Source organism: Sapajus apella, unplaced genomic scaffold (assembly GCF_009761245.1).
Source record: "Sapajus apella isolate SASKATOON/1434 unplaced genomic scaffold, GSC_monkey_1.0 scaffold23, whole genome shotgun sequence".
NCBI lineage: Eukaryota > Metazoa > Chordata > Mammalia > Primates > Cebidae > Sapajus > Sapajus apella.
In genome coordinates this window covers 2,064,893-2,084,043 of record NW_022436963.1, presented here as the reverse complement: position 1 = coordinate 2,084,043, position 19,151 = coordinate 2,064,893, and the positions used below count along the sequence as shown (strand labels likewise).

Here is a 19,151-nt window from a genome sequence, read left to right as displayed (position 1 = left end):
GGAGGTCATGTGCAAGTGTTTACTGGAGAGTACTCTCAGAAACCACACCTGTGAGGGTGAAGGATGCAGGGTTGGGCAGCAGGAGAAATTGGGCTGTGAGGCATTCTCAAGCCTGAGCCAATTCCACAAATAGCCCTGGAGCTGGGCTTGCCCGTCAGAGCTGTCCCCATTGAGGCCAAGGGACCAGGCCTGTGTGCACCCCCATTCCACCTCTGTGTCAGCCACAGGGAGTGGGGACATATCTGCTCAGGGCACGGCCTGGGGAGGGACTTGGATGAGAGGAGTCAGCAGGCAACACCTTTGGCAATGAGGGAATGAGGGCCCCATGCCAAAGAGGGAATCTGGGTGACGTGCCCCAGCATCCATGTTGTGGGGCCCATGCAGCTTGGACCCAGGTTCTGGTTGTGCCTCTTGCTGGCACTGAGGCCTCAGGTGAGTCACAAGAACTTTTGAGCCCCGTATCCCACCTGCAAAATGGACCGTTGCCACGCCTCCACCTCCTGAGGTGGTTAGGAGTGGGATCTGAGGCTGGTTCTGAGGCACAGTGTGAGCTTGAAGGGTGCACGCATGTGGGGCAGGGCCAGGTTCCAATCACCATCCGGGTGGGAGCTAGGGGGCCTCGCAGCAGACTCCCCATCCTCTCACTGGACAGGGCTTTGGGCAGCCAGGTTTGAGGAAATGGTAAACACTGGCTAAGTCTGTACTGTAGATAAAACCCACGGAAGTTGTCTGAGTGCTTGATCAAGGGCCTGTGAAAATAGTGGAGGGGCACGCAGAGGGTATCGGCTCAGCCTGCTCAGTGGGTTAATTAACTAGCACAGATGGAGGCAGGCTGGGTTCAGGGGCTGGACTCCAGGACGATGGATGGTGTTTGTTCAACAAAGTGACCAAGAGTGGGGGGCCATCAGGCAACACGGAGAGGGGCCCTGGGCTGGGCACAGTGGCTCATGCCTGTAATCCCAGCACTTTGTGAGGCCAAGGCAGGCAGATCACCTGAAGTCAGGAGTTCAAGACTAGCCTGGCCAACATGGTGAAACCCCATCTCTACTAAAAATACAAAAAGCTAGCTGGGTGTGGTGGTGCACACCTGTAAATACCAGCTACTTGGGAGGCTGAGGCAGGAGAATTGCTTGAATCCAGGAGGTGGAGGTTGCAGTGAGCTGAAATTGCACCATTGCACTCCAGCCTAGGCTACAACAAGAGCGAAACTCCGTCTCAAAAAAAAAACAAAACCATCCCTGGTGGGAGGGATAAAAGTGATGATGGCAGAGGCAGGGTGGCTGTCCATGGCAGGGGCACTAAGGGCCATTGGGGTGGATGAGGAGCCTCTGCAGAGGTACTGGGCTGTCATTTTTGAGGCCTCAGTAGGCATAGTGGTTCTGTACACACCACAAATAACTCCTTGTTTCCAAGGGCCCCATGTAGGCGGGGCGACGGCTCAGAGGCAGGCCCCATGTCCAGGACTGGCACAGGGTGAGACCCCATGGGTCTTGCTGAACACCCGTGACGTCGGCCAGTGTGGCTGGTGCAGTGGGGCGTGACATTGGCAGGCGTCTTTCAGGTGTGGCTGTGGGCAGGGAGGGGAGGCCTGCCGACGGGAAGGGAAGGCTCCGAGTTGGGCATGCACGTGGTGGGCATGCCTTTTACAAATGATTATCAGCCTCAGTGTTCCAACAGCCTCTCACTTTGTAAAAGCCTTTTCTTTCAAAAAATAAAAGAAGATTGGAGGCAAGTACAATATTTGGCTGTGGCGGCTGCTAATTTGGCGCTGAATGTCACCTCTGCCTTTCTCTTCCCTGATGCCAAGTGCTCCTTTCCTGGCTTTGGTGGGTGAGAGCAGGGTGATGGGGGTGAAGGGCGGGCTCCGGAGCCTCTTAAGATTCGAGATTCATTTCCTTAAACACACATTGTCTCACTCCAATTTCACGTCCGAGCAGTTCTGGCGAGGAATTAGCAGCCCCTGGGAGAGAGCGGGCGGGTTCTGTTTACACGTGGCAGGGGCGGGGTGGGGGAGGCAGTGCAGGCAGGGGGCTTGGGGGCCATTTGCACAAGGAGCTCACACAGGAACTGGGTCAGGGACTGCCTTGCCTGGCCAGAGGGCCCTCAAAGGGAGCCAGGCCGATGCACTGTCAAAAGAATGTGGAATCCTGCCCCATTTTAGATGTCCTGTGTGCAGGGAAGGTGGAGCCATATAATGATTTTGGGTGCAAATCAAGAACATTGGGGCTCTCGGGTCAAAAATGACTATTTGGCCTAACTCTCCACCGAGAGGACTGGCTGAGACCCAGGGGCCACCTTCAGCTTGCCCTCTTCTGTGGCGTGGGGCTCACAAACTCTGGAGGCTGTAGTTTGCTTTGAGTTGGGCTCCGCGGACCCTTCCCCACATGGAGGCTCACCTCCTGCTATGTCCCCTTCACAACCTTTGTGGGCTTGGGAGGTGACAGTCCTGTCATTGTGTGGGAGAAGCAGCTCTACTCCGTGGGTGGACCCCCAGGACCCAGCCCCAGGTCTCTTTCCCACCTACTCAGTCCCTGGGACCTGGGTTGGATGCCTGTGTCTCTGGTAGGGAGCGGGGAGTGTGGTGGGCAGTCCTCAGGGCACAGGCTCCCCCTGCCCATGTCCCAGGCCACCGTCTCTTCAGGACCTTGAGATCATTCTGAGTGTGGTATGGTGGAGAAGTCAGAGGACCGTGCTTGAAGCCCCTCCTTAATGGTGCCCTTTCAGGCTGACACTATTTTCATCCCTGGCCTTGATTTGGGTCTTCCTGGCTGGGCTTGTTTTTGGATGGCTTCTGAGGCTGGATCCGCCCTTTTATGCACTTTCTGTCCTCCCCATGCCCAAAATCCACAGTCACCCCCTAGTCCCAACCCCTACACCTGAGGAATCTTAGCAGGGCTATGCACCCATGGAGGTGGCCTCGGGGCTGAGCCTAAGGCATGCTATGGAGGGTGGCTCATCCCACAGCTCTCCTGGGCGACTGCTCATTCATCACTTCCTAGAGGGGAGACCTGCTCATTTATCAGCCCATTAGCTGGGTACGAGCAGCATATGGACCAGATTCCTGCTGCCCTCTTCCCACCCACCTCCGATAGCATCATCTGGGCTCACTGCGAGGTCCAAGGCCCAGGGTTGGATCACAGGGGTGGGGGCTGCCATCTTGCCCTGAGGCTGAGCCCCTCAATGAGGCAGCTGAGGGCTTGTCACTCTCTTGGCTTCAACAAATCTACCTTTGGAATTCAGCGATGCAGTCTCTGTAAGCCATGGGCTAAGAAGGGCCCTGCTTTTAGGAAACTGGGCTTTATTTTTAGTATTCAGAGAGAGATAATTTTTTCTCGCCCACCATCAGCAGGGAGATCAGTCGTTTTCGTGATGTTTCCAGATCCTCTTGTCTGCGGGATGGAGGTGGGCAGGAAGGATCCCTTGCCTAAGGGTTTCGTTGCGGCTCTCCCCCACACTCAGGAGGGAATCTGTGCCCTCAGACTCTCTGTTACAGCCTGCGCTATCAATGGGGTGTTTTCAAGGTTTGCAGGGGTAGTGACTGGAAGGGGGCACCAGCACAGTGTGGCTGGTCTGGCCCTGGGGATATGACCAGAGCAAGGCTCTAGTCCCTCTGAAATGGTGGGTAGAAGGGCAGGGACTAGTCTGCCAGAGGGTACCCTGGGCCTGTACACACACACATAGATGTTCTCTGAGACCTACTGTGTGCTGTACTTAAGCACAGGAGCTCGGAGCTGAGCTCAGGAGAGCATGCACCCTACCTTGTTCATTGCGAGCCTTCTGCCAACATGTGCCATAAACCTGGACGTATACACACCAGGATACGTATGTGGTTGGACACACAGGCCCTGGGATATGTGAGTACCTGGAGACATACACTGGGTCATGTGCTTGAGTCTGAATTGCCCATGGGAACACCATCACCCCTCCCATGCATGCCCGTGAGCATTTGAGCACATGCATGCTGCCATGCACCACCACACAAGCATGCCTTCCTACGTACATATACAGATACACTCAGGCATACGTTGGCTCCTGCATCATCTGGGTTTATGGCAGGAGATAAATTAGCAGTTTAGAACCCTAAACCTGCCAGCACTGTAAACTCAAAGAGCCTGATAGCCAGAGCTTCCAAGCATGTTGGTGACTCCACAAAGCATGATACTGTGTAGGAGAGAGTTTCCAGCCTGCTTTGCAGGACAGCACTGCAGGGTAGAACATACCCAGACCTAACTGGTAAAGGAGTCTGTCCAGGAACTGCCTACCCTGTGCTAGGGAGGGGCCACATGATTACCATCTTGGAGCTTCAGCCTAGGGCATCTCCAGCATTCCCTAAGGGCCCTAGGATAGGAGAAGTGATAGCAACTCAGAGGGGTCATGGCCCTGGGGGAGGCTAGGTTGTGTTCATGGAGGGGACAGGGCAATCCAGAGACCAGGCTGAGGATGTGGCTGGTCTGGCTCTCAGCTTGTTTTGGGACCTGAAAACGGGGTCTTCCTGCTTAGACCCCTATGGGGCACTGAGAAGAGCGAACCTGAGCCCTGTGTGGCATGGCAGGGACCTTGGTTGGATTCTGGAGGAGCTCAGAGTAACCCAGGCTCCGTGGTGACTGGGGCAGGGAGAGGCCTGGGGTGTGGAGTTCTGGGCCAGCAGGCAGGGAGGCTGCCAGCTCAGGGTGCAGGCAGGAAACCTGGAGGGGTTCATGTAGGTTCAGAGACTCTGGAGCAGCAATGACTGAACAGGACCAACCCAGGTCACTTGCGCAGTCATGCCCTGCAGGCCCCAGGGGAGTGGCCAACTGGGGTCTATCCCTAAGAACCTTCCCCAACACTTCTGCGTGACCTGGGCCCACAACCCCTGCTTGGGGGGACCACTGAGTGAGCCTTGTTGAAGGGTCTCCCAGCAGGCCCAGTGGCATGGGAGGGACGTGGGGTAGGGAGGAACCTAGCTCCCAGTTCTCTCCCTGCTGAGGAAGAAGTAGGGCTGCCTTACATAATCAGAGCAATTTGTTCCGCTCTTGTCCTCCTGGCGTCATTGCCCTCACCGCCTCCTTGCTCAGGGAGCCCTTGACAGAGCTAGAAGCTCAGGCCTCCCTCCTTCCTCCTGGAGGTTGCTGACAGACAATGTGGAAGCCCAGGGCACCATCCCCTCCAGGACCCCATGGGCACCTAGCCATGGGAAGGGAGCAATGGGGAGACGAAGTCACACTGCATATGGGGATCCAGGCCTCCAGCCTGCAGCCTCCAGACAACCCTACAATTTCTCAGATTTCACACAGGCAGTGAGTTCCCAGTGAGGGTTGGGGTCAGAGCTGCCCCTGCCTGCTAGTGGGCCCTCCCCCGGCAGCTCTCCTCACTAGCCTTCTTCTCCTCCACCTTTGCATGCTATTCCCCTGCTGGGAAGGTACATGTCTATTTTGGCCCATCCACCTGTACTTTTCCCTGGAGCGTCTTCCCTGACCTTCCTAACACAGAAGGAGGTGAGAAGCTGGAGTCTTGGTCATCCTGGCTCTTCACTGATGCTTACTCTGCCCACTTGGACATCGGCTCATGCACGTGTAGCCTAGGGTCCTGGACTTCAACTTTACAAATAAAGATGGTTTCCTACAGGTAGAAGCACCTCCTTGAAGTCCACCTACCCTCTGGACTCACTCAGAACTGTCCTTGGCTTTCCCTCCCCCTGCAATCCCTCTGGGCAAACAGGTTGGGTGAATGAACCCTCGGGATCTGGTGGACAGCACCAGGTAAATGAATTAGGGACTTGTTATCCTGCGGGCTGGATTCCTGGGAGAGTTTACCCAACTGTCTGAGAAACAGCTCTTGATGGACGTTCAAAGCAGGATGGGGTTTGTGAACTCAAGACTCAGCTGACCCCACTGACTTTGATAGCCCTAGGGCAGGTGGCCCAATGGACATGGCCTCGAGGTCAGTCAGAGTGGCTTCCCAAAGGAGGGGCCAGGGGCAGGGTGAGGCCTGAGGAGTTACAGGATCCCACAGGCTGGAGACCAGCTGCTGGGGAAATGGAGGCAGGGCCTGGAACAGGGTCTGTGTTCATGCACGTGGTAAGTCCGTGTAGTCATTGAATCCCAGCTTTGCCAGTTACTCTCCATGCCTCAGTTGCCTCATTTGTAAAATAAGGACAACTGGGGCTTGTGAGAATTTGATGCAATGGATTGCCGGTGTGGAGGCTTATTTGGCCCTGCCAGTAGTGGCAGCTAATCCCATAATAATTGTCACCCAACCCCACAGCCCCGAAACCTGGGCAACAAGGAGGTGGCACACTGTGCCTGGAGTGGGGGCCCAGGCGCAGCATCTGCCTCCCCTGGGCACAGCACACTTAACTGAGAAGTTCATGGCTGTTCAAGCTAAGGGCCCTCGTGGTGTTTGCCAGCGTGGCCAGGCCATCAGTCCTGTTTGCACAGTTCGTTTGCATGGCAAACACTGCGCGCGGATGCAGGAAGGTAAATGCTGGCCCCTGTTGCCACTGGAGTTTTGCATACACAGAGAGAGAACCTGGAGCTGGAGGTGCCAGGGATTGTCCCTTTCCCCCCAGAGTGAAATAAGGGGGAAGTGAGGTACAGAGAGGGGCCAGAGGCTGCTCAGGAGCACCCCTGTGGACTGGGTCCAGAGATCACTGACCCCAGCTCAGGGAAAGTTTTTGGTGGTGATCCTACCCCTGCATTTTTCAGGTCCAAAAATGGGAGCTTTCTTGTGAGAGCCCAGGAGAGACTGTGTGGATGTGTGTCCCCAGTGTGCATGTGTCTTCAGAGCACGCATGTCCCTGTCCTCAGCGTATCTTCAGCCTATACAAAGCCTCAGTGTATTGGTCCTGTATGATTGATTATTTAAGCTTCTGACTTGTTCTACAGAAGATTTAATGGCACTTACAAGGATACATAAAATTCAAGAAGAGCCTATAAATTGGAAGTAGGAGAAAAAGGAAAATCTAGGGGCGGGAGTAAGATGGCGTCGGGAGGTGCTGGCAGAGGTGGTAAATGAGATGGCCCAGTCGTGGCGCGCTCCCTCAAACAACTTGCTTGCACATTCACAATGACTCTGGTTCCTACTGCCTTATCAGTGCCTTGTGGTCAGCCTACATCAAGAACTCAAAAGGGGGAGCCTAGCTAGGTTCTGCTGGGACCCTGGTTCAGAAGCCACTGTGGGTCAGGCCATGCCCTTGCCCCCACCAGGTCCAGCACCCATGCTGTTAAGAGCCTCTCTAGTGGTGTGTTCAGCAGGATCAAGGGTCATGACCTTCAGGTAGCCCCAGCCATCTGAGCCAGCAAAGTTCCGCTGTTTAAAACATTTCAGATGGCCGGGCGCGGTGGCTCAAGCCTGTAATCCCAGCACTTTGGGAGGCCAAGGCGGGTGGATCACGAGGTCAAGAGATCGAGACCATCCTGGTCAACATGGTGAAACCCCGTCTCTACTAAAAATACAAAAAGTTAGCTGGGCATGGTGGTGCGTGCCTGTAATCCCAGCTACTCAGGAGGCTGAGGCAGGAGAATTGCCTGAACCCACGAGGCGGAGGTTGCAGTGAGCCGAGATTGCGCCATTGCACTCCAGCCTGGGTAACATGAGTGAAACTCCGTCTCAAAAAAAAAAAAAAAAAAACATTTCAGATGATCACAGACCACTTTTTGAGGTGTGGATGGACTCCCACGGAGCCTCCCTCAAGCCTGGGGCTAGCAGTATATCCAGTGACAGTGGACAGGCCCACCTAGGCTGTGGTGCCTTTTCTATGAGCCTAAGTATGAGACTTGAGCAGGATCTGCAAGGGGCTTCCTGAGTACTGGGTGTGAATGTGGTGAGGTCAGTGTGTGTAACCTTTTATGCAAGGTCAAGTGCATGTGCCTGCAGCTGCATCTGTGCACTGGTACAGGGCAGGTCCCTGGGATCACTTTGCCCCAAAAGAGGCCCTTGATACCATGAGAGGCCATGGGCTTATCTTCTGGGCTTCTCTCCATCTCTCCACCCTTATCCCCCATACCTGCCATGCTAAGATCTCATGTTTTCACCAGAGCAGCCAGCCCGAGGGCCTCAGCAGCACCTCTTATTGTGATCAGGGCTGTCATTGGTCTGTCATTACTTGGTGACATCTTTAGCAAGTCTCAGCAGCACAGAACAGAATTCCAGCGTGTGAGGCCAGGAAAATTGGTCCCGGCAGGACAGAGTAGATCAGGGAAAGTACTCAGGGCCTTGGGAGCAACCCTGGAAGGCAGTCCCATGAAAAGCCACCAGCACCCCACACTTGACCTTCCATCTTTGAGGAATGCCAGGATGGCCTAGCTGAGGTAGCTCAGGGCTATGTGGACCGTGAGGGTGAAGGCTCAAACCAAACCACGAGGCTGATTAAGGGCAGAGCGGGGATGTGGGTGCAAGAGTCTGGGAAGTCTCCTCTTTGGACAGATTGTGACCCTCCTGGCACTTCAGTTTCCTCATATGTAAAATGAGAAGCCAGCCAGCTGCTGACCACCTCCTGGGTGCCCTTGTTACAATCATCTCTATCCCCAGGGCATGACTGGTGGCTTTGGGACAAGGTCAGTTTCTGACCACTCTGGAGTCCTTGGGGGACCTGCCCAGCCCCTGAAGAGGGTTGCTCACCTGACCTATCAGGGCTGTGAGGGGTGGATGGAGGTGATACAGAGAAAGCACATTTTGCTCTTTGCTCCCTGGCCTCAATTCCATCTCATGAGGGTACTTATGGGGGTGAATTTCTGCCAGCTCTGGGCTACAAGGACTCTGGGTTACAATGACTGTTTCATCTCAGATGAGAACTCCATGACCCATTGAAACCCACTGAAGCTGTGGCATGATTGGGAGTCCTCCCTGGCCCACCAAAGGTCCACTGGGGCCTCTGTCCACCCTGACTTCCAGAGCCCTTCACTCCCACCCTCCCAGCCCACTGTCCCTGAGTCTTGAGAGGCGGGTAAAGGGGGCTTTACTCTAACCTGTTTTACATATCTGAAGATGGGGGCACAAGGGTGAAGGGGTTGAAGAGGCCAGACAGCAAGGCAGTGGCCTGGCTTGGGTCTCTCTACTTGGGCCATCATAGAGTAGAGGGGGCTGTTTGTCCTGCTTCAAGGGCAGGGTCCTTACCCAAGGCCAGGCTGGGTCAGGGCTGCTCAAGATGGAGAACAGGCTGAAGGGCAGGCCAGACTTGTCTGTGGGCCAGAGAACTGAGCCACAGCCGGGGCCTGGACCTGATGGCTGGGGTCTGAGAAGCCCAGTGCCACAGGCACCGCCATTCACTGCCTGTAGTCTGCGGCCAGTTTCTTATTTCCCAGAGCTGTCAAATGACGAGGACTCCATGGGTTATGCACTGAGCACTGTCTGGCCACACAGAGGACCTGTCATCACTATCCCCATCCTTCTGCAGTTAAGAGGCTGAGGAATTCTGATGAAAGGAAGGCAGGACCAACTGGGTGTGGAGGCAGCGGGAGAGAGCAGAGCCAGGGTGGGTGGCAAGGGGGCCCAGACGCCGACACAAACAGTCTGCTTCCCATAAACATGGGCGCCCACACCAGCCGGCCGCCACCCGGCGACTTCTGTGAGTTGGGAAAGTGCGGGTATGTTTACTCGCACTCCCCCGTGCCAGCTGGTATGCTGGGCACAGCTTCCCTCCCAGCTGCCTCGACAGCCGGCAGCTCCCAACTGAGGGAGGGGGAGCAGGCAGGGGCCCCTGGATCTTGCCTGCAGTTTGGTTCACCTCGGGCTCAAATTCCCCACCCAATGCTATTCCAGGCCACATTGAAAGGATGGGGGCCCCAAGTGTCTCTGGCTGGTGTCCCTGTGGCTGTGCTGTGCCAGAGTTGTCTCCCCTGCTCTCCAGCCCATCTGATTAGACAAAGGCCTGGAGGCTGGAACTGTCCAAGGGCATTTGTCTTGAGTTTGGCCAACAGATGCCCCTCCAGTGGGTCCATGCCCACCTCCTTCTACCCGAGGTCCTTTCTCAGTAGTTGCTTCTCTCTGGGGTGTGCTCACTGCTGTATTATCTCAGCACACCCAGAACCAATGGATGCCGATTGTAGGTTGGCGAGGTTGCAGGGGACTGGTGCCCCATGGACCCTGGGATGCCTGGGTTTCCATGCCTCTGCTCTGTGATTTCTGTGAATACCTTGTCTGAGCACCACTCAGCAGTGGCACCTGCAGGAGGCCATGCATCATTCCCATAAGGTCAGGGCAGATGCTTGGCTGTGAAGGTGTCTCCATGGTATTGCACCACTCACCCTAAGGCCTGGGTCAAGCATCTCAGATCAAGGAGTGGTGGGAGCTCAGAGGCAGGGGCTCAGGGAAGCTGCTCAGGGAGAGCACTTCTTGGGGAGGCACTCAGCAGCCCATGCTAGAGCGTTAACTTGTGACCTTGGAGATACATTCTGGGGGGCTTCGGCCCTGCAGTGTTTGTTTTGAGATACACAGGAGTGTGCCTGATGCTGGCATAGACAGGCAGGAACAATGGAGTGTGCCTCCTCTACAGCTCCATGCCCTGGGCCATTTGGGATTGTCACCTCTGTAGTAAGGAGACCTCATTTGATTCTTTTTCACTCCCAACGTGTCCACAAAGCATCCCCGTGACCACCAAGGGAGTCAGAACTTAGGGAAGATAGTCACAGACTGCAAGGTTCACATAGGCACATGGCCATAGGAATGCTGTTATCTAACAATGGCAGCCTGGAATCTAGCCAAAGTGCTGGATAATGATGGGTGAATCCCTCCTCAGCACTCCCAACAGCTGGGCTGGAATAGTCCCTGTGGCAGGGGGCTCACTGCTTATCCAGGTGTTGCTTTCAGGGTTTGGGAGCCCTGAGTGTGAGAAAGTTCTTCCCACTTCCCTGAGCTGGAATCTGTAAGCCCCTGTTCACAGAAGCCATCCGGAACCTTGGAGAAAAGACCTCTCATTTTGGAGCTGGGTGGATACCATTTCCCTATATGACTGTTGTTCCCTGAGATACAGGCCCTAACACTGGAGGCCTGCTCAAATCAGGCCTGATGTAAATGGATAATCAGGATTGCCACAGTTTTCAAGTCAGTTTGGAAATTCGCATATGTTTCAGAGGAGCAAAGGGCTGCACCCAGGAATGGGCCATGCCCAGTGTCTCTGGTGGGTGGTGCCTTGCCTGGGGGCATGTTCCAGGCAGGCCTCACAGAGGCAGGCTCTGCATAGGGGCAAGCCTAGGAAGGTTGGCACAGACTGGCCCTTTCTTGGCTGGGAGGATTTGGTTTATTGTTTTGTGTTGGGTTTTGTGTCTTTTGAAAAACAGGAGATTGAGCCTTTTTATGACATGGATTTTACAGCGTAACGAGGCAGCGTAATTTCCCATTCTCAGCAGCAAGTGCACTTTTTACACTAATTGCATAATTAGACATAATGTACTAATTGCGGTAATGGATGACAGTCAACTAAACTTTAACTTTAAAAACAGGGAGGCGTTGCTGGGGGTGGTGGTGGGGGCTTCAGGCCCCTCTGAGTTTTCTGAAGGGAATCCTGCTGGTGAAAGCTCCTGGAAGTTGCCTCTTTGGGAGGAGGGACCACAAAGCTACCAGGCCTTTTTCACCTCATGGTCAGGCCACATATCCTTCCTTCCTGGAGGATCCTCCTGTCCCCACCACCTGGGTATCTGCTCCCCCTGCCCTCACACCCTGTCTCCCCAGCTTCTGCCCCCCACGGGCCCCTCTGCAGCTAGTGAGCAGTCCCTTATCCCCGCTTCACCCACCCTTTGCACCTGGTGCTACTCCTGCCAAGAGGCCCTCATCCCCGTCCACCCACAAAAACTCCTGTCCAGCCTTTCAGACGCTCAGATGTCCTCTCCCCCAGAAGGCCCTCCTCAGGCTTTTTGTTGCCCCACCACCACCCCCGAGCAGGCCAGCCCCACTCCCAGGTATCTCCTGCACACCTCTCTCTGCTGCCACCTGTCTGGGCATCTGTCCCCTCTGGGTAGAGTCCCAGGAGGGCAGGGATGAGGTCTGTTCCATCTCTGCTGCCCCAGTGGGGATGTAAGGAGGTGGGGGTGGGGAAGGATATGCTATTAATGGGCTGCCCACCCAGGAGACCAGGCCAGGCACCCTCCTCCCTGCTCCCACACTGCTGTGTGACCTCCACTGTAGCCTGTGCAGGCCGATTGTAATGGCCTGGTTCTGTGTCTGTGATGCCCTCTAGAGAGAGCATTTGTCCCAAGCATTCTCTACTGGATATGAAGGGGAACTATTAATGGGACATCCAACATCATGGTGTACAAAACCTGAGTGTGACAGGACACCATATATAGCTGAGTGACCATGGGGTCACGCCACCTGGGATGGTGGCAGTGTGGCATGGCCACTTAGGAACCTGACGTGGCAGTTGGCAAATGTCAGCAGCCGATGAAGCATGTAAATGAGTAGCATGTAAACCCCTGCGTGGGCACCGGCAGTGTGCTCTGAGAGCTCCAGGGGCCCCTTGCCCTACTGTAAGCCTTGTGTCAGGCTGGTGAGGGACAGGCCTCAACTGCCACCAGAGGAGCTGTCAGGCACACACCCAGCCTCATGGCTGGTGTGTCCCCAGAGCGACCAGGTTAGGGTTTTTGTGCACCCACCATAGGGCAGCCCCTCAGTCCCATCAAAAACTGAGCTACAGAGAGAGCCCTGAGGGGTGCAGCCTGTCCTGGATCTGTCCCAGGTGCTGTCAGCGGTAGAGGGTCCCCAGGTGTCTGGTTACCCTATCAACCCTCCAGTCTTCAAGGTGGGGGTTGCAGTTATGTCAATACCCTCTCTTTTCTTACTGAGGCAGGCCAGGTTAGCAGCCTGGAAGGGATGGGTGAGGCTGGGGGCCCGGACCTGGCTCTGCCCTGACTGACTAGGGTCCTTGAACTGGTCACTACCTGTCCCCAACTCCCCTACCTCCTTGTTGGCCCAGCTCAGGCTTCCTGAGCCACCACAAGCCCCCTAGCCACCACCTGACATGAGTATAGCCCAGTCTGGCAGCTGACCCCGGCCTCCAACCCCAAACCCTATGGTCTCTTGAGGTGGTTCCCTCCCCGGGGCTTGGTCTTGTGGGCTGGGCCTCAGGAGGCCTCACCCACCATCTCTTGTTCACTGGCTGCCCTCCCCACAGGGGCCTCATGGGCAGTTAAGACTTTCACCCAGCTGCTCCCTGTGGTGAAATATGGTGAGAGGCAGGTGGAGTGCCGGTCTCCCTGGAGTCATGTCTCTGGGCTCACCCCCACTCTGCCTGTGCCCTGTCCAGCTCCCCGGGCAGGTGGAGGAGGCCAGGGGTGCTGGAGCACCTGATGAAGCCCAAGGTGAGCTGGGTCATTGAGGAGACAGCTGGCAGCAGGGCCAAGCCTGCATCAAATCTTTCTTGTTCCATTTTCTTTCTGATTTAATTTTCCAGAGATTAGGGCCATTCGCCTTCGCTGCAGAGAGGAGCCTTGCGTGTGGGTGCCTGTTTTGACTCCCAGGGTTGGGTGGGTGCTTAGTCAATTGGGCTGGCCCTGCCAGTCTTCCCCTCATTCCCCTCCAGCATGGCCCTCCCACCTTCCAGAGGCCTCAGTCTTTCAGCCTCTGCCTGCATCCGCCCCAAGCCCTTCAGGCCTTCCCAGTTCATCCCTATGCCTCCTTTCCCCTGGCCTTGCCTTCAAGTTTAGGGATAACAGCAGGAAAAGGACTGCACAGAGTATGACCTAAAGCAAGGGCTTTGGATTCCACCCAGTTCAAACGCCGGTTTCACATGCACCTTAACCTCGCTGACCTTCAGTGTCCTATCACATGGAGATGATCAGAATGGACCCTCCTCAGGGGTTGTAGGAGATTAGTGAAGTCACATGTGTAAAGCACCTGCCCCAGAGCAGCCAGAGCCAACATTCAGGGCAAACGGAGCATTCCTGCAGCCTCCTTCGCCCTTCCTCCCTGCTTTTCTCCCCTCTCCTTTCCCCCTCTGTCCTCTCCTTTCCCCCTCACCTCTTATTTTCCTCTTCCCTTTCAGCTTCCCCCTTGCCCTAGACAGGTTTGATGCTAGCTCAGATCTGGGCTCCCCTGCTGCTGACTTCCTGAGACTTTTCAAAATGCCCTCTGATTTGGGCCTGTCCAGGTCACTTGTCCTGAGGCTGTTAGTTTCCTATGGTGGCTGTCTCTGTGTTCCAGGTACATTGGGGCTGCTAGCTGGACTCGCTTCTCCCAGGCAGGACTGTTAGGAGCTGTGGGGACGAGGCTGGTTCCCTTTGCTCCTGCCAGCATGCAGGCTTCCTGTTCAAGGTCATCTTTCCTGCCGGGGTCCTCCAGGCTCACCTCCCACTTATGCAGAGCCATGGGGGAAGCAGGAGGCTGGGCAGAGGGTTCAGGGCTTCTAAAGGGGCATAAGCCCCCATGGGCCCTGTGAAGCCCTAGGCCAGAGGGCTGGCAGGACTTGCCCTGATGCTTAACCAAAGAACTGCTAGAGCTGAGAGAGGGTTGGGGCTGGAACCAGCCTTGGGGGAGGGGAGATGTAGAGGGGCAGGTCTCTTCTCACTGATGGGATGGGAGTGCCCTCAAGGGAGGAGGGCACCAGCTAAGCCATGGTCACCAGTGCATGGAACAGGGTGGGGAGCTAGGGGCTCCTGGAAACAAGGGGGCTCCAAACAGACTCCTGAATTGTCCCTTGGGACCTCAGCCACCCTGCTCCCCCTGTTCCTCAGTCCTCTCCCACATGCCCACCTAGCCTCGGTCTGCCGCCCTGTCCCACCAGCATCCTGGCAGCTCTCTGTGGGTTAAAGCCACTGCCTCTCCCTCCCTATCACTGCTGGCACAGAACTAGGGTACCCTGGGGCCTGCTGGACCCTATTGTGCTCCTTAGTCCAGCAGAGGTGAAGCTGTGCCAGCTGTACTGCTATAGAAGCTGTTAGCTTTTTCTAATTAACTTTCTGGGCCAAGAACATCGGCGGGAGTTGCCATCCTGCTGTGGTGGTTGAGGCCCTGCGTCCAGTGCACCCTGGCCTTTCTGCCATGTCCCAGCTGGCCCCAGGAGCCACGGCTGGAGGCTGGGGCTGGAGGGGAAATAGCCCTGGGCAGAGTCTGTGCACTGGAGTTGCCCTGGGCTCTGCTGGGCTTCTGCTGGGCCTGCAGGTGGCAAGCACCTCCCTGGACCACATCAGTGTAAAGATTACCTATCTCCCAGGGTGGGACCATCTGCTGGGCTGTGTCACTTAGATCTTCTGGGCATTTGGGGCTCAGCTCAGGGCCCACCCTAGAAGACAGGGACAACTGGAGCAAGTTCAGGGGGCTGTAGAGGGGAGGGCTGTGGTACTCGGGGCTATCATTCGAGGACTGTTGCACCTCAAGGGCTCATTTGGGATTGGGGAGCAGGCTTGGCTGGCAGCATGACCAGCCCCTGCGCTTCTGGGATTCCGCTCTCCTCTCAGAAACCCCTTCTAGCCCATTTCCCTGGCCTTGCCCTAGAGAGGATTTAGATAGCAGGGCAAGGTGGAGGGGATGCAGGGGCAGCGTGAATCAAGGTATGGCTGTGGGAGCCAGCCTGGGCTAGGGACCTGCAGGCACATGACAGGTCAGTGGGCTTGACAGGCCCCAGGTGATGGCACCAGGGCCGGCAGAAAGGTGCTGGGGTGGGTCCTCAGGTAGAAATAGAACAGGAAGAAAGCACGGTGCATGCATCCCTGGGCCCTAAGGGCTTGGGCAGATGCAAGCAGAAGTTGAGGAATCAGACCTGGGCCCAGAGATCTGCTCTTGGACATAGAATCCAGCATGTGCATTTGTCAAGCGTCCACTGCACCCCGACATGGTGCTTGGAGGAGAGAGAAGGAAGCTGGCCATGGCTGTGCCCTGTCAGTGGCGTCCCAGTGTCTAGTCTCCACCATCCTCACTCTGGGGCCGAGGCTGAGGTTTCGGAGACAAGGACAGGGTGGCTGCAGTGTAAGGAGACTGCCTACACTTCCAGGCCAATCTGAGAGAAGAGGGTGGGGCTGGAGGTGGGCAGACCCCAGGAGACCGAGGCTACCAGCTCAGGAATGGAGCCGATGGCTTTGGACAGCCCCAAGTGTTCAGATCTAGCAGAGGAGGATGGGGGCAGGGAGGGACAGTGATTCCATCTGCAGAATTCTGATGATCCCAAGCAATAGCAGTAACAACAGGAGCACAGGCTGCTCGAGTCATGGGTGTGCTGTCCTCAGCCTGAGAGGTGGGGACTGCTGTTCTCTCGTTTAAAAGATCGGACACGGAGGTTCAGAGGTGAGTGACTTTTGGCAGAGTCTCAGCTTCCAAGGCATCGTGTCACCTGTTGGTGCCCTGAGGTATGGCCCTGCCACCTGGAAACCCAATCCCTCAGTGGCCCCCTGATCCCCAGCACAGTCACCATGCCAGGCTGCAAGGAGAGTACCCTGGGGCCCAAGAGGAGGGACTCCTGGACATTCCCAGGAGAACCACATGGTCCTGCCTCAGATTCTGGGGCTACACAGCCATGTGTAGCCAGACTGTGGCTGTACCTGAGAATGACCTTGACAGAGAGTCTGAGGTATGAACTTCATCCCTGGCCAGGAGAAGCCGGGCAGTTACGCCCCCTGCTGGTGCAAGTGGGTCGGGGCACCACTCTCCAGAGGCATCGGTGGGCGTGGCTGAGAGCATGGCCACAACACACCCCAGAGTAATCTGTCAAGCAATGTTCCCAAACCTGGAAAGGATGAGTGAAAGCTCATGGGGAATCTGGCTTTGCCACTCAGTCGCCTGGCCTTGACCGGTCCTTGCTTTTTCTGTGCCTCAGTTTCCCCAACAGTAAGGTGCTAGGTTCTAGGTTCCCTGCCTTTCCTCAGTGACCCCCAGGGTCCCACCCCTCCTCACCCTCTATCTCTATCACCGTCTCCCTCTGTGGACCTCTGTCCTGAGGCAGGGCCCAGGGTTCCAGGGGCCCAGGAAACATCCTGGCCTGGCACTTGGGGGCTTCTCTCCTCCCTGGCCATGTGGCCAGGCCTCAAGTTTCCCCCTCTGATTGCCACTGCTCTGCAGGAAAGAGCGACTTCACCACAAATTATTTTGTTCTAAAAGAAGGACAAAAAGAAAAGAGAAGCCGGGAGGGATGGGGGTGGCGGGAGAAGGAGAAGATTGCCTGAGCCGGCTTTGTGCTGTGCGTTAACCCCTGGACTGCCAGGTGCTGGGTAGTGGCAGGGCAGGGGCTGCAGCAGCACCCAGCCCCCCCACCCCGTCCCCTGTCAGATGACAAGGTCTTATCTCCCTGCTTTCTTGCTGTCACTCTACCGACCTTATCTCTCTCTGCTTGTCTGTCTTTCATCGGCTGCCTCTCCCCACTCCTTATCTTCCTCATCACCTCCTCTCTCTCTCCACATCCCTCCACTTCTGCTCAGCCTGGTGGCATGGCTCAGTCATGGCAGCCTATTCTGTGACCTCCAGTGGTGAAGGAGCCTGTGCTTGGGGCACAGACCTCCTTGGGTCACCTCAGTGAACATATGGACCCCAGTCAGGCTTGGAGATGCATGCAGAGGTATATGATGCATACAGATGCACAAACATACATGTGCATGCACACACCCAAGACCCAGCTGTGAACAAAGACACTTGCAGAAATCTGCTCCTGAAATTCACAAGTCCCTGGGGGTTAGAGGCCCTAAACCCGCCCCACCCCCAACACACAGGCACGTGCACACAAACAGATATGTTGAGCTATCACACACACACACACACAATCAGATTTACACTGCCACATGTGCCTGCACACACACCCACTCATCTTGGAGGAAGGCTGGGCAGATTCATTCCCCCCAACCTGCCCCTTCCTCCCTGGTCTCCCTGTTCCCCATGTTCTGTGCCCTGAATGACAGAGGAGCCCAGGGGGCTGCCCAGAGCTCCTGCTAGTTTCTAGTGCCCTGGGGCAGCACCCACAAAAAGGGATCCAGATGCATGAGCAGCATGGAGCCATGGCAGTGTGTGTGCACATGCGTGGGCGTGAGCATCTTGTTGGGATGGGGTGTGTGGTGTGTGCTTATTGACTCCATCTCCTCTCAACCTCCTGCCTCCTCGCCAGCCCACCCTTCCCCTCTGCCGTTCACAGTTACTTTGAGCTAGTCAGGGGGTGTTACTCATAACCCTGGAAAGGAGGGACCCTGAGGTCCAGAGAAGGCAGTGACAACCCCATCCCACCAACCACAACGACTAGCCTAAACTGGACCCTCATCCCAGATGCAAGCTACAGAGCCCCTGGCCTTGTCCTGCCTTCAGGTCGGTGGAGGTGCTGGCCTTCCATGCCCTCTCTCAGAGGCCAAAGCCAGGGTCTGGGTGCAGGTGAGGACTGTGCTGAGGTTAGCACATGGGTATTCAGGGGCCATGGCATGGGGACATGGGACCACCTGGCCTCACTCCTGGCCTCTGCTTCCTTCCAGATTTACAAGGACAACCGGAACCTGTTCGAGGTACAGGAGAATGAGCCTCAGAAGTTGGTGGAGAAGGTGGCGGGGGACATTGAGAGTCTGCTGGACAGGAAGGTGCAGGCCCTGAAGGTAAGTATGTGTGTTGGGGGCAGGGGAGCGCTGATGGAGAGCCAGGTGGAGAGGTCCTACACCATGAGGGCAGTGTCCTGAGCCTTCATTGTCATGTGGCCCTCCTGAGTTCAGCTGGGCCAGCATCAGGGCTGTGTCCATGCAGAATGTGGGCAGCCACGGCAGGAACAGGACGGTATTATCTGGAGTAGCTGCATGAGAGGTGGTGACTTAGAGTCTTGGGGTTCTGTGTGAGCCTGAGGCTGGGACTTGGGCAGGCCCTACGCCTCCCTCCTTCCAGGCCTGGGGTCTTCCCATCCCTCTGGCTCCCCAGGTTTGTCTGTGTGTGGTGCCCTGGATGAGCACCTGGCCAAGACAGTGACCTGCTGTAGGAGGAGTCTGCCCCTGAGGTAGGCTGCAGGCTCTCTTGGGGCAGTGTCAAGGAGCTCTGCAAGCCCCACAGAGAAGGCCATGTAAGGATGGCAGCTGCTCTGCCCATGGCTTTGAATGTTTCTCTGCTCCCCCATCTGGGCCTCAGTCTCCCCATCTATATGCAGCAGGTTGTGCCTCTCAGCCTCAGGCCACTGTAGTTCTGAGGGTTAACACTACCTGATGGGCTACACTGACAAAGCAGGCAGACCCTGATATTCAGCCCATCCCAGGGAGACTAGGTGGGATGGGGCTTCTCAGCTGCCAAGTGCCCAGGGA

General features: G+C 56.2%; 1 protein-coding gene across 9 annotated transcripts in view; it reads left to right on the top strand.

Annotated features, from left to right (window-relative positions):
* The window catches only part of CACNA2D2 (calcium voltage-gated channel auxiliary subunit alpha2delta 2), a 139,987-nt gene that overhangs the window by 50,498 nt on the left and 70,338 nt on the right, over positions 1-19,151 (top strand). For all 9 annotated transcript variants that reach the window (XM_032289981.1, XM_032289983.1, XM_032289975.1 and 6 more), the window contains exon 3: positions 18,348-18,464. In XM_032289981.1, coding sequence (XP_032145872.1) covers positions 18,348-18,464 — 117 coding nt within the window. The remainder of the gene's footprint in view (positions 1-18,347; positions 18,465-19,151) is intronic.